A 13,615-nucleotide genomic window follows, 5' to 3' on the forward strand; every position below is an offset into this window, starting at 1 on the left:
TCGTTAATTTACTGCTTTTTTTTGTTGTATGCTTCTCTTTGTTTTTAGGCTTGCTATGGGATTCTAAAAGTGCCTGAAGGTAGCTGGTTGTGTCGTACATGTGTCCTTGGAATTTATCCCCAGTGTCTTCTATGTCCAAAGCAAGGCGGAGCAATGAAAGCCACTCGTGCTGGAACGAAGTGGGCGCATGTTAGCTGTGCCTTGTGGATACCCGAGGTAAAAATTCAATTTGGAACTATCCTGGTGGAAATCCCAGTCTATCCTTGCCTGAAATGTCAAAGTGATTCAAAACGAAGCAAGCAAAATGGGCGATCTCCAACTGAAATACTAGTGGTATATAACAGAATAGTTTCTGAAAACCTGCAAGGTCAAGGAGTATGTTAATGCAGGATGGCTTGAAAAATCTTCAATTAGGTCGACTTATTTTGCAATACAATTTTCTATTGTTTCCTTGAACTGGAATTTATTTAGTCTTCAAAGGTGGTAAATTGCACTAATCCAGAAATTCTGTTATGTAGTGCAAGGTTTTGAATGTTAACTGATTGACTTTTGACATAAAATTATTACTAAATGCAGTTTTAACTAGTGTGAAGAGTGCATAATAAGATTTTTGTTTATTGTTTCTCTGTGACACGTCAGCATATGAATTGCAGCATTTACAGATTATGCCAATTTGTGTGAAACCCCCAGTTAGTTGCTCCCTGTGAAACTGAATTGGGCAATTGCGCAAAGAAACCTTAATCATAGGGATGAGCCCTGCCCTTCTGCTTTTTAAGGGAATTGTCTATTATTTTTAGATATAGAGTTGAAGGAGAGTTCAGTTCATTTGTTGACATTGATGTCTTTTCTGGGAGCTGGTGAGAATATTAATACCAAGGTGAATTTTTGTTGCTTCGAATGGGTGCTTTAGTAGTACCACCAAGAACAGAAGGGTTGAAATCAAAGCTGAAAGCAGATTAGAAGGGTTCTTGTTTGGAATTGGGTGGGTGGTGCTCCTCAGTCTTTCAGAGGCCTTGTTTCTTCTTGTCTTTTGGAGGGCCAATGAATCTGGAGTCTGATATCACGTTATTGCTGTCAGAGACCTGTCATATTCTGCAAGAATAGATTTAGCGAGCGCATTTGCCTGGACTGCTCTGCTTGCAAAAATGAGGGTCATTGTTGTGCAGAGTTCCTGGATTATTTCCAGGCTGCAGCAGCTGAGATTTGCCATATTTTCTGCTTGCTGCAACATGAAGGATTCATAGACACACTCTAAATTCAGGACAAAGAAATTCATCCTTGTTGAATATAAGAACATAAGAACGCAAGATATAGGAGCAGGAGTACGCCATCTACCCCATCAATAGCAGATCTGATGATAGGCTCATTTCCACCTACCTTGTCTTTTCCCCATATCCTTTAATTCTCCGACTATATAAAAATCTATCCAACCTTGTCTTAAATAGCTTTACTGAGATAGCTTCCACTGTTTTAATGGGCAGCGAATTCCATAGATTCACCACCTTCTGGGAACAGCAGTTCCTCCTCCTCTCTGTCCTAAATCTAATACCCTGAATTTTGAGGCTATGTCCCCAAGTTCTAGTGTCCCTCACCAATGGAAACAACTTACCTACCTCTTTCTTATCTATGCCTTTCATAATTTTATTTTTCTTTTTTTAAACTTTATTTATTCGTTCAAAAAACAAATAATATATGGCGTATACAGCAATTAAACATGAACATTTATATATATATATATATATATATATATACACATGTATTAAAGAAAAGAACCCCCCCCTTCAGCCAACTCTCCTAAGGAGAGCCATAAAAAAGAATATTAAAAAAAATTAAATATGCATATTAAAATCTAATCAATATAAATTGAAATGTAAATATTCCGAGTATAACAGCCACTTATTAATAAAAAAATTACAATTATCACGTGAAATATATGCAATTTTTTCCATTATTAAACAATATTTCATCTCATTATGCCATCTATTAATATCATTCATATTTGTATCTTTCCACGTACTAGCAATACATTTTTTTCGCTACGGATAAAGCTAAATATACAAAAGCAAGCTGGAACTTGTCTAATCCCAAACCTTTGAAAGGTTGCAAACTACCCAATAAAAATACTGTTGGATCTAAAACTATTTTAATCTTATACAGATATTCTAAAAATGATTGAATTTTCTTCCAAAAAGATTGTATATGTATACAAGACCAAACAACATGAAGAAAAGTTCCAACTGTATCACCACATCTAAAACACAAATCTGATTCATTAAAACCATATTTTTAAAAAAAATTTTCAGGTGTTAAGTATAATTGATGTAAAAAGTTGTAATTAATCATTGCATAACGTTCATTTATCAATCCAATTACACTATCATAACAGATATCTAACCAATCATCTTCAGAAAAAATAAAACCAATGTCCGCTTCCCATCTAATTTTAGATCTTTCCCAACCCTTTTTATCCATACCATCCTGTAGTATTTGATACATAAATTAAATATAACCCTTCTCTGGTACCTTCATAAGAAAAGTCTCAAATTTAGTCATTTTAGGTAAAATCGTATCTCTACCAAACATTTTATATGTTTCTATAAGAACACCTCTTGTTCTTCTAAATTCCGTGAGTATAGTTCCAGACGGCACGATGTCTCCCTGTAGGCTAACACCCTTGTCTCTGGAATTAACCTGGTGAACCTCCTCTGCACTGCCTCCAAAGCCAGTATATCCTTCCTCAAGTAAGGAGACCAGAACTGCACAAAGTTCTCCAAGTGGACCCTCTCCAGGTGCAACATAACGACTCTTCTCTTTAATTAATTCCTCTAGCAATGAAAGCCATCATCCCATTTGCCTTCATGACAAGCTTACTGCACCTGCAAACCAACCTTTTGTGATTCATGTACAAGCGCTTCCAAGTCTTTCTGCACGGCAGCATGGTACAATTGCTTGCTATTTAAATAAATTGATTAAGACTAGAAGCCACTTGGACATGAAATTTGGCAGGGGATGGGTGTTTAAAAAATTTGGGCCAAATGGTACTTGGGGCGTGGGTTCTTTATGGGAGTGAAATGGTTCAAGAGTATGGGCATGGTGAGGACCACGTTTTGGTCCTTCAATCTGTAAAAGCTTTTATAGATGTATTAAGAGAAAGAGGTTAGTTAAGACAAATGTGGGTCTGTTGTTGACAGAAACGGGTGAGTTGATCATGAGGAACAAGGGTATGGCAGACTGTTTGAATGACTATTTTAGTTCTATCTTCAAGGAAGACATAACTAATCTATAGGAAATTATTGAGGATCGGGGATCTATTGTGACGGAGGGACTAAAGGAAATAATTGTGTCAAGAAGTTGTATTAGTTAAATTGCAGAAATTAAAGGCGGATAAATCCCCGGGTCTGGATATTCTGCATCCGAGAGTGCTGAAGGAAGTAGCCCAGGAAATAGTGGATGCGTTGGTGATAATGTTTCAAACCTCTTTGGATACTGGATATTTCCTGAGGATTGGAGGGTGGCCAACGTAACCCCACTCTTTAAGAAGGGAGAGAAAGAGAAATCGGGAAACTGGAGACCAGTTAGCTTGACATTGGTAGTAGGGAAGGGGCTAGAATCAGTTATTAAAGATACAATTGCAGTACATTTGGAAAATAGTGGTATCATCGCACAGAGTCAGCATGGTTTTGTGAAGGGCAAATCATGTCTTGACGAATCTAATACTGGATGTAACCAGTAGAGTGGATAGGGGAGAACCAGTGCATGTGGTATATCTGGACTTTAGTAAGGCGTTTGATAAGGTTCCGCACAGAAGACTAACATATAAACTTAAAGAGCACGGTATAGGAGGTATGGTATTAAGGTGGATAGAGAATTGGTTGAGGGACAGGAAGCAAAGAGTAGGAATAAATGGGTTCTTTTCAGAATGGCAGCCAGTGACTAGTGGGGTAATGCAGGGCTCAGTGCTGGGGCTGCAGTTGTTTACGATATATATCAATGACTTAGATGTGGGAATGGATAGCAGTATCTAGAAATTTGCAGACGATATGAAGTTGGGTGGCAGGGTTAGCTGTGTGGAGGATGCTAGGAGAGTGCAGGGTGATTTGGATAAGTTTGGCGAGTGGGCCAGGACTTGGCAGATGCAGTTTAATGTGGATAAAAGCGAGGTTATCCATTTTGGAGGTAAGAACAGGAAAGAGGATTATTATTTAAATGGTATCTGCTTAGGAAAAGGGGAGATGCAGCGAGACTTGGATGTTGCTGTGCATCAGTCGTTGAAAGTGGGCGTGCAGGTGGAGCAGGCGGTGAGGAGGGCGAATGGTATGTTAGCATTCATGGCGAGAGGATTTGAGTACAGGAGTAGGGAGATCCTGCTGCAGCTGTACAGGGCCTTGGTGAGACTGCACCTGGAGTACTGCGTGCAGTTTTGGTCACCTTATCTGAGGAAGGATATCCTTGCCTTGGAAGGGGTGCAGAGAAGGTTCACTAGGCTGATACCGGAGATGGAGGGACGTGCATATGAAGAAAGGTTGGATAGACTAGGCTTCTATTCTCTTGAATTTAGAAGATTGAGGGGGGATGTTATAGAAATAAAATTCTTAAAGGTTTAGACAGACTAGACACAGGAAGGTTGCTTCCAATGCTGGGAGAACCAGAACCAGGGGCCATAGTTTAAGGATAAGGGGGAAATTTTTTAGGACTGAGATGAGGAAAATTTTCTTCTTTCAGAGAGTGGTAAATGTGTGGAATTCTTTGCCACAGGAAGTAGTTGAGGATGATTCCCTTGTCAATATTTAAGTGTAGGTTAGATTTGGCCCTTGTGGCCAAGCGGATTAGGGGGTTTGGGGAGAAGGCAGGAACTGGGTACTGATCAGCCATGATCATGAATGGCGGTGTAGGCTTGAAGGGCCAAATGGCCTACTCCTACATCTATGTTTCTATGATAGAAAAAGGTAAAAGAAGCTTTGCATTGGTTGTGAGAAGGATTAGATGTATGATCCTCAATCAACCCTAACCGCTGCTAGGTAGATGGTTTGGCAGCCATTATGCCCAGCACCCTCTTCTGAAAATAACTTGGTTCCAAAGCTTGATTGGGGATCCCTTTCATCCTGCTGTTGCATTCTGGGATTGCAAGCTAGCTCCCTTTGCATGAAGAGAGGCATTTTGTTGGAATGTTTGCGTATGATAACATTGTTTAAAAACTATACGTTTGTGTGAGGTATGCCTCTGAGTGTTAGAGGTGGCAAATGTGAGTGAGAATTATTGTGTTACAGGTTTGATTTTTTACTGTTGTATGTAGCAGGGTTGCTACATTTATAGCTCGGTAGAAAGAAGACTTGCACACCAGGGGAGTGTAATCAATACTGACTTTATTGGGCTGCAGCTCTGCCTTTTATAGGCAGCTGGCCTTGTCACCACCGGGGTGTGGCTTAGCGAGGCCAGCTGCTGATTGATATTCGCGGATGCACAGACCTGGATTGGACCAACTGCGTTTCACTGGCTTTGATTGGCCGATTCGACTGCTATTCTTGCGGCCAATGGGAGTGGATGTCTCATCCCACGTGCTGTCTGCCTGATCGTCGTGTGCGACTGTTTGCTGTGTCAGCCCGTGGGGTGGGCCACGGGCCGCTGCATGACACACACATACACACCACCCCCTCCCCCTCCCCAAAGAACCGGCGATCGGGACAGTCTTTTGGTGGCCAACCTCTGAGCCGTGATGTTGGGTGAGTTACTGGCTGGTTAACATCCAAATGGTCCATTTTCAGCTGATCGAGTGTGAAGGTCTCCTCCCTGCTGCCAATATCCGTGGAGCCGTTGTGTCTGACGACGTGGTATGGCATTTCGTAAGGCCATTGAAAGGGTGGCCGGTGGGCCCCGTGTCTTAGTTATAGTCTGCAAAGTTTTTTGGGACAAAGGTGCTGGCTTGCCTGTGAGTTCTGGACTTAACTGGGGCTAGTGAGCCCAGATGATCACGCAGTCGAGATGTTGTAGCCGCCAGGAGCTCCGCCAAGTCCTCAGAAGCTGCCACGAATTCGTCTGGGATGACTAGGGGTGCGGACTGGTTGCCTTGTGTTTCACTTGAAATAGGACAAACAAAAGAGGAACTCTGTGGTGACCTGAAAGAAAGAAGTCATCATCTGGAAAACCCTGATGGGGCAAGTTTCTTCGCCAAGACACTGAAGTGGCAGATCAAAAGGGATCAGTTGTGCGTGCCCAACGAGCAACAAATCTCTCTTTGAAAACCAACAAGAACCTTCCTGAGTGGTAACCATTTACCTTTCAAGCACCAAAACCTGGTGAAATTCATAAATGTTAAATTCTGTGTGCAGTAGAAGAATTGGCTGCAACCAGTGAAATTGGAAGAATGAGAAGTGAGATTGGACTGTGAATCAAAGAACTTTTCTGAACTTGTATAGACATTACATTTATATGCACTTGAAATTAGAAAGGGGGGTGTTTTGTTAGGTTAGTTAAGTTAATAGTGATAAGTTAAAATGTGATTCTGTTTTCATGTTTGAAGATAATTAGAAGCAACTTTTGTTTAAGTAACCATTTGTCTTTGTGAATATCTATTACTGTTGGGTTTATGGGTCCTCTGGGCTCATTACACCCTCATTTCAGGTGAAACACTCTAGCCAGTCATTTCCTCTTGTAAGGACCAAAAGTTTTTTCAACAGGCTGAACTCAGAACTCACAACCCATCTTCAAAATGGGTTTTCAACAAGCTACCAGCTTGCCATGTTTCAGCCTCAAAAACTTTTTTCTCTTTCTCTTTCCCCTCTCCCTCCCTCCTAGAGAGTCTTCTTTCTCTCTGCTTGCAAAATCACATGACCCCTCTGAACAACGAACAGGACAAATTGCTGGCACCAGAATCAGTTTCTGCCTGGGCATCTGTTGCTTTAAAGACAATAGTCCATTTACTCCACAGCATCAGTCCAATTAACAATTACTTGTGAAGTCTTCATAGGCAGTGTTCAAACTTTCTGCAAAGTTACTGTGGACATGAAATCTCTACTTATGGATAGCTCTTGCATTTTAAATGAGATCTGTTTTGTGTAGTGTTTGTTTTTGAAGTGACCTACACTAAACCCCCACAATCTATCACGTTTAAAAACATTTATATATAGTATAAAATTTAATATAACCTGTAACAATACGTGTTATTCTTGCATTTGTAAAATATAATGCACATTGCATAAGTAATATTTAATCATGGAGTGCTTAAATTATGTAATTATTAAATAAAAATGAAATCGCTGACAAACTGTTACTGAGCAAATTGTACAAGTTGACTACACCTGTTTACTTCAAAATGAATTGCTTTATGAAGACTCAACAAGCTATTTCACTTTGTGGAAGAACATTATTGTTGCTTGTTGTATTCTTTTAGTAATTTAAGTAGTCTCCCTGCTGAGATTTAATTCAGGTCATGGTTGGCGAATGAGCATGCAAACTATTCCTAAAATGATTAAACTGCTCCAATTAAAAGAGACCAACATGCTGATATGGGGAGAAGAGCATGGGGTCGTGAGCTGGAAGGGCCTGTTACCATGCTGTATGTCTAAATTAAAATGAACACATGCGTTGATTTAATTTTATCTCTAACAAATAATTAGCCAATTGATATTGATCTTGTATTAAACTGAAAAATTGTGTAATTTCTTTTATTATGACTGTAGGTCAGTATTGCCTGCCCAGAAAGAATGGAACCAATTACAAAGGTGTCTCATATTCCACCAAGCAGATGGTCATTAGTCTGTAGCCTTTGCAAACTGAAGACTGGCGCTTGCATTCAGGTATACTTCAAGGAAACTGGGTAAAGGTTGAGGGTGGGGGAAGGGAACCCAATGAGATTGTATCTAGGAGAAATAATACTTCCTTTCTGCCTTTTGTTTGCTCCTGTTTAAATATACATATCAAATTACTGCAATATTCATTTAATTACTTTGAACTTGAGCAAAGACCAGAACAAGGCATTCCTGGAAGCGATTGTAAATAAAATCTGCTTTATTTTTGTAACAGGCTTGAGTAGATAATTTCAGGTAAATGTTAAATGCATTTGGAAGAGTAATTTAGTGAGTTGTGGTTGATGAGTTGCTTTGGGGTTGAACTATTGTCAACATTTAATTTTGGAATTTAGTTTGACTTTTGTTGTAAGCTAGGCTTTAACGTAGTCTTTATATATTGATTAGGCAAGGAATGGAAAATTCAGTCCAGCATTTCCCATCTGAACTTCTCACAGTACTTGGAATAGAGTGATGAGAAGCCACAATGTTTTACTCTTGTCACTAACTCCTTAACTTGCTTACAAAACATTAGTACACAATCCTTTATCCGGAATCCTTGGGGGACAGTGTGTTCAAAATTTCAGATTTTTCCGGATTTCAGATCAAAAGACAGCTGCCCCAGATTTTAAGGCCATCCGAATTGTGTGTGTGTGTGTGTGTGTGTGTGTGTGTGTGTGTGTGTATGTGTGTGTGTGTGTGTGTCCTCCCTCCCTCCCTCTCTCTAAATAAAATCTATATTTCTAGGGTATTCATATCTCTCTAGAAGATTCTTGCTTGACCCTATTAAATGCTAGCTGCTCTAGAAAGACATCAGTCCTTTTCTTTCACAGAAACCATTTCATAAAATGCTATATCATTTTGAGGTCATTACAGACAAAAGAAGAACATTGTCAGGTTTTGAAATGCTGCTGCAGGACTAAAAAAAATTGATTTCAAGAACATACAAAAAATACACATAGACAAAAACAAAACTGAAGTAAATGGATTACACACGGTATTGAAGAACATGAAAATTGTTTCACGTAAATACTAGGTCAAAATATTTTTCACAAGTTCTGAGTAATTGTTTTCATTCATTTGTTATGTGTTCTCGTACTTTAATCCTCAGTGTTCAGTGAAGAGTTGCATCACAGCCTTTCACGTAACTTGTGCTTTTGAACACAGTCTGGAGATGAAGACGATCCTGGACGATGGCGACGAGGTGAAGTTCAAGTCCTACTGTCTCAAACATAGTAAAAACAGGCAGGGTCTAGATGGTGACTGTGAGCCAAGTGCAAAAACCAGTGAGCAAAAGCAGAAGCAGACTGAAACCGAGAAGAAAGGCCTGCGTGCGCAGAAGCTTCAGGAGCTGGAGGAAGAATTTTATACTTTAGTGAGAGTTCCTGATGTCGCTGGTGAACTACATTTCTCTGAGCAGGTGGTGGAGTATATTTTTGAGTATTGGAAACTGAAAAGGAAAAGCAACTTCAGTAAACCATTACTACCTCCAAAGGAAGATGAAGAAATTTGCTTGGGCCAACAGAAGGAAGACCGGATCCATTCCAGAATGAAGATGTTCATGCATCTACGCCAAGACTTGGAAAGGGTGTGAATCTTTGCTTTATTTTTAATTTTGCAATGTATAGCAATAATTTGGGGGTTCACAAATGCTATGAAACTAAAACTGATGTTCCTGCCCATTCTTTTCAGGTAAGGAATCTTTGTTATATGGTCAGCAGAAGAGAGAAACTGAAATTGTCGCAGAATAAAGTGCAAGAACAACTTTTCAATTTGCATTTTCAAGTGATAAATCAGCACAATGCCACAGGTAAATACAATTAATTCTCTGATTCTTCATGCTTGCTGTCACATTGCAGCGATTTATGTTGGTGAGGATAAGATTGTGGACAAGGCAGTGTTCATACATTTGTTTCAATTGGGAGTGCACTGTCAGAACACAAGCAAAATTCTGCAGTTGCTGGAAATCTGGGTTTAAAAACTAAATCAAGTCAATTTTATTGTCATTTGATTATACAAGTACAACCTGATGAAACAGCATTCTCCAGTCCTTGATGCAAAATGTGCAGACACACAAGCAGACATGACACACAGGCAATAAATATAAATTGATTCGTGAATATGAGAGTCTCAGATGGCTAGTGTTACTTTGGGCATCCAGCATTCTCACTGCTTGGGGGAAGAAGCTGTTCCTCAATCTAGAGGTGCGGGCTCTGATACTACTATATCATTTTCTTCCCCAGTAGTGATTTTTTCAAGCCCTCTTCAGACAACGATTCAAGTGGATCATGTCGATGGGGGCGGGAGAGAGACTCCTGTGATCCTCTCTGCCACTCTTGAGAATTGACCTCCAATCCATTTCTACGCAGCAACTGTGATACAGTCAGCTAGGACACTCTTGCTAGAGCTCCTAGAGAAGGGTGACAGAATGGCAGCCAGTAGCCTTGCCCGCTTCAGTCATCTCAGGAAGTGCAGTCGTTGTTGTAGCTTCCTGACAAATGAGCAAATATTGAATGTTCATGATAGGTCACTAGTTAAGTGAACTCCAAGGAACTTGGTTCTCTTCACTCTCCTAATGTGTAGTGATCGTTCCTGGTTCACCTGATGTCCACGATCATCTTCGTCTTGTCTATGTTGACACTCGGGTTGATGTTCTCGATCTCTTTCATGAGTTTTCCACTTCTGACTCATCATTGTTGCTGATGAGGCCAACTACTTTCATGTCACCTGCAAGCTTGACGACACCGTTGGAGCTGGATCTGGTGATGCTGTTGTGGATCAGTTTTGTGAGCAGGAGCAGGCTGAGCCCACAGCCCTGAGGGGTCCCAGTGCTCAGCGGGATGGTGCTCGACATTCTGCTACTGACCTGGTGGGGGGGGAGAAGCAGTTGCTGTATTAGCTTTATCTGAGCTGAGTACAATTAGAATTTTTTTTTTTAAATCATCAAATGTTGAAGGGTCCCACACTCTGGTGAGATGGTTAACATCTTTACAGTGAACTGGGTTGAGTAGCTCTTTTAAAAGAAATTAGGATTTGTTGAACTAATTTTCTTGTTTTTAAAACGTTTCTTAAACTAAGGGATGAAATGATAGGATAAATCTTTTGTTGAATGTCATTGTCACGTCTGCTTTCTTTCATTCAAATTCAATTGTGATTTTATTTTTGTTTTAACTCGAACATTTTAAAGAAGATTTTTTTTTCCTTTGCATAGAAGAATTTTATATGCAGTTCTGGTCACCCCATTACAGAAGTGATTTGGAGTCCTTGGAATGAGAACAGAAGTGGTCTATCTGGGTGTTGCCTGGTTTGGACGGGTGCGAGTTATGGGGAGAAATTGAATTCATTTGGATTGTTTTTTGAGCATATTGGGGACTAAGGGATTTATAATGGGGGGGGGGGTGGACTTAAGGTGAAAGGGAGGAATTTTAAGGGATATGCGCAAGGGAAAGAGAGAGTGGTGGGTGTCTGTAGCAGGCTGCCAGGAGTGTGGTGGAAACCAAAATAATAGTAACGTTTAAGAGGCTTGCAGATAGACATGTGAAATATGAAAGGGATGGAGGGATATCTATTAAGTTCAAGCAGCACAGTTTTAGTTTGATCTGGTTCTCCTGTTCAGATCACGCAAAGGTTGGAGGTGTGGTTAGTGAAGAAGATTGATGTAGGATATAACAGGATGCAGAGATGGTTTTCAATCCGGGCAGGTGTGAAGTGATGCATTTTGGAAAGGCATAGTACGTGGTTCATGGCAGAATTCTTAACAGCGTGGAAGAACCTTGGGGTTGAAATCCATAGATCTCTCAAGGTTGTCGTGCAGGTTGGTAGGGTAGTTAAGAAGGCTTATGGTATGCTGGCCTTCATTAGTCAGGGGATTGAGTTCCAGAATCAAGAGGTAATGCTGGAGCTCTATAAAACTCTGGTTAGACCACACTTGGAATATTCTGTTTAGTTCTGATTGCTTCATTGCAGAAAGGATGTGGAAGCTGTGGAGAGAGTGCAAAAGAGGATGTTGCTTGGATTAGAGGCAAGGTTAGCAGAGCAAGGGTTTTCTCTTCAGAGTAAAGAAGAATAAGAAGTGACAATGGAGGACTACAAGATTATTATAGGCTATAGGTAGGGTGGACAACCAGCACCAGAAAACATCTGTGCAAAGTGACGGGAGGAAAGTTTAGGGGAGATGTCAGAGGTAAGTTTTTTATTTTGCACAGTGGTGGGTGCCTGGAGTGCATTGCCAGGGTTGGTATAGGAGGCTGCTACAGGGTTATGAGGTAAAGAAGGTTTTGTTTTTTGAGTAGCTTTATATGGGTTGGTATAACTTTGTATGCTGATGGTCCAGTTCCTGTGGTGCATTTTTCTATTGGCACAGGATTGGAGAGACACCTCAAATGTTGCACGACTGAAACAAAATTGATTTGAGGCAGTTTATTCTCCACCTCACTGTCAATATCGCATCTATTGACTGCATTCCAGCCTCCTATACATTTGATGTTAGTCATTTTCAAACAGCCACAAGCTGTGAATCTATTTTTAATCATCAATTTTTAAAATATATTTAACTTTTTCTTTTTAGTTCAGAATTTGAACTTTCTCATTTTTGTAGCCTTTTTCCTCCTCGTGCATTCATGGTGCATATTGAGCCTTGGTGCTTCGTCAACAAAAAATCTATATTCTGTTCACTGATTTAACAGGATTTTCTATCGACTGACAGCAATTCAAAAGCCTTCAATAAGTACATCATATTCATAAATCACCAAATAAGTACACCTCCATTTATTTAAACATTTGTGCTATGTGTCTTGGTAAAAATACTGGTCCAAGATATATTAGTGTTTTAAATTATTTTTTTTAATTGCAGCGTGGTAGAAGCTGATTCTGCCCATTTAAACCCATGCTGCCCAAATTAACTTCCAATTCCTTATATTTTGGAGGGTGGGGGGGTGGGGGGCAAACTGAAGCCCCCAGGGAAAACCCACACAGACATGGGAAGAACGTGCAAACTCCTGACAGACAGGGCCTGGTTCGAACCCATGTCATTGGCAATGTAATAGTGTCGCGCTAACTGCTCTTAGAGGAATTGTTGAGGGTCCTGCATCATGGTGGATTTGCTGTCTCCAACCTGCTGGAGATTTATTGGATAAATTTGTGCAACTCATTTTGCTAAATCTCCTAATATTCTGCTTGTTCTTGGAAATATTGAATCTGACTATAAAAACAAAGTTGGATTAAGGACAACCTGAGGGGCAATGTGCTTACGCCAGCAGTATGTTTACGATTACGCAATGGGACTGTTATGTCATTGCAATGAGGCTAGCCAATGTACGTTCCTCAAATATGCTAGGGGTCACCAGCTACTGGTGTAACTCAATTGCGAGACCATATATGCTGGTGTGTGTTTTGGTCATTAGAGGGCTGCAGATGCTGGAATCTGGAGTGAAAACACAAATTGCTGGAGAAACTCAGTGAGTTGGGGAGGAGGGGGTTAGGTGGGTGAGAGGTGAACGATGGCGGTTGGGAGACAGATGGGTGATTTTCGAAGCAGACAGAGGGAAGATGGAGCCAAGATGAGGTTGGGAAATGTGATATGGCGATAATAAAGACTGTCAGTGTTGAAATCTGATGGTAAAATATTAGGGGAGATGTGAAGGGCAGAGGGAATCAGAGGTTGGGACAGTTCTGGTAGATATCCCTCTTCCCCTACCCCCTCCCCACATTTGTCCTATTTTTGTTCCTCTCCTTGTTCCATCCACCTACTACCCACACATTTCACCCAATAAATAAAAATATTGACGCACACCGGAGCAGAATTGAAATATAGCAATGTTCCTATTGCTATTGCC

At 40.5% G+C, this 13,615-nt stretch overlaps 1 protein-coding gene across 2 annotated transcripts in view; it reads left to right on the top strand.

The window, feature by feature from the left end:
• Nucleotides 1-13,615, top strand: part of jade3 (jade family PHD finger 3) — a 71,527-nt gene that overhangs the window by 35,244 nt on the left and 22,668 nt on the right. For both annotated transcript variants that reach the window (XM_069891927.1, XM_069891928.1), the window contains exons 8-11: nt 49-216; nt 7,677-7,793; nt 8,893-9,369; nt 9,474-9,591. In XM_069891927.1, coding sequence (XP_069748028.1) covers nt 49-216; nt 7,677-7,793; nt 8,893-9,369; nt 9,474-9,591 — 880 coding nt within the window. The remainder of the gene's footprint in view (nt 1-48; nt 217-7,676; nt 7,794-8,892; nt 9,370-9,473; nt 9,592-13,615) is intronic.

The sequence above is a fragment of the Narcine bancroftii genome, chromosome 7 (assembly GCF_036971445.1).
Source record: "Narcine bancroftii isolate sNarBan1 chromosome 7, sNarBan1.hap1, whole genome shotgun sequence".
NCBI lineage: Eukaryota > Metazoa > Chordata > Chondrichthyes > Torpediniformes > Narcinidae > Narcine > Narcine bancroftii.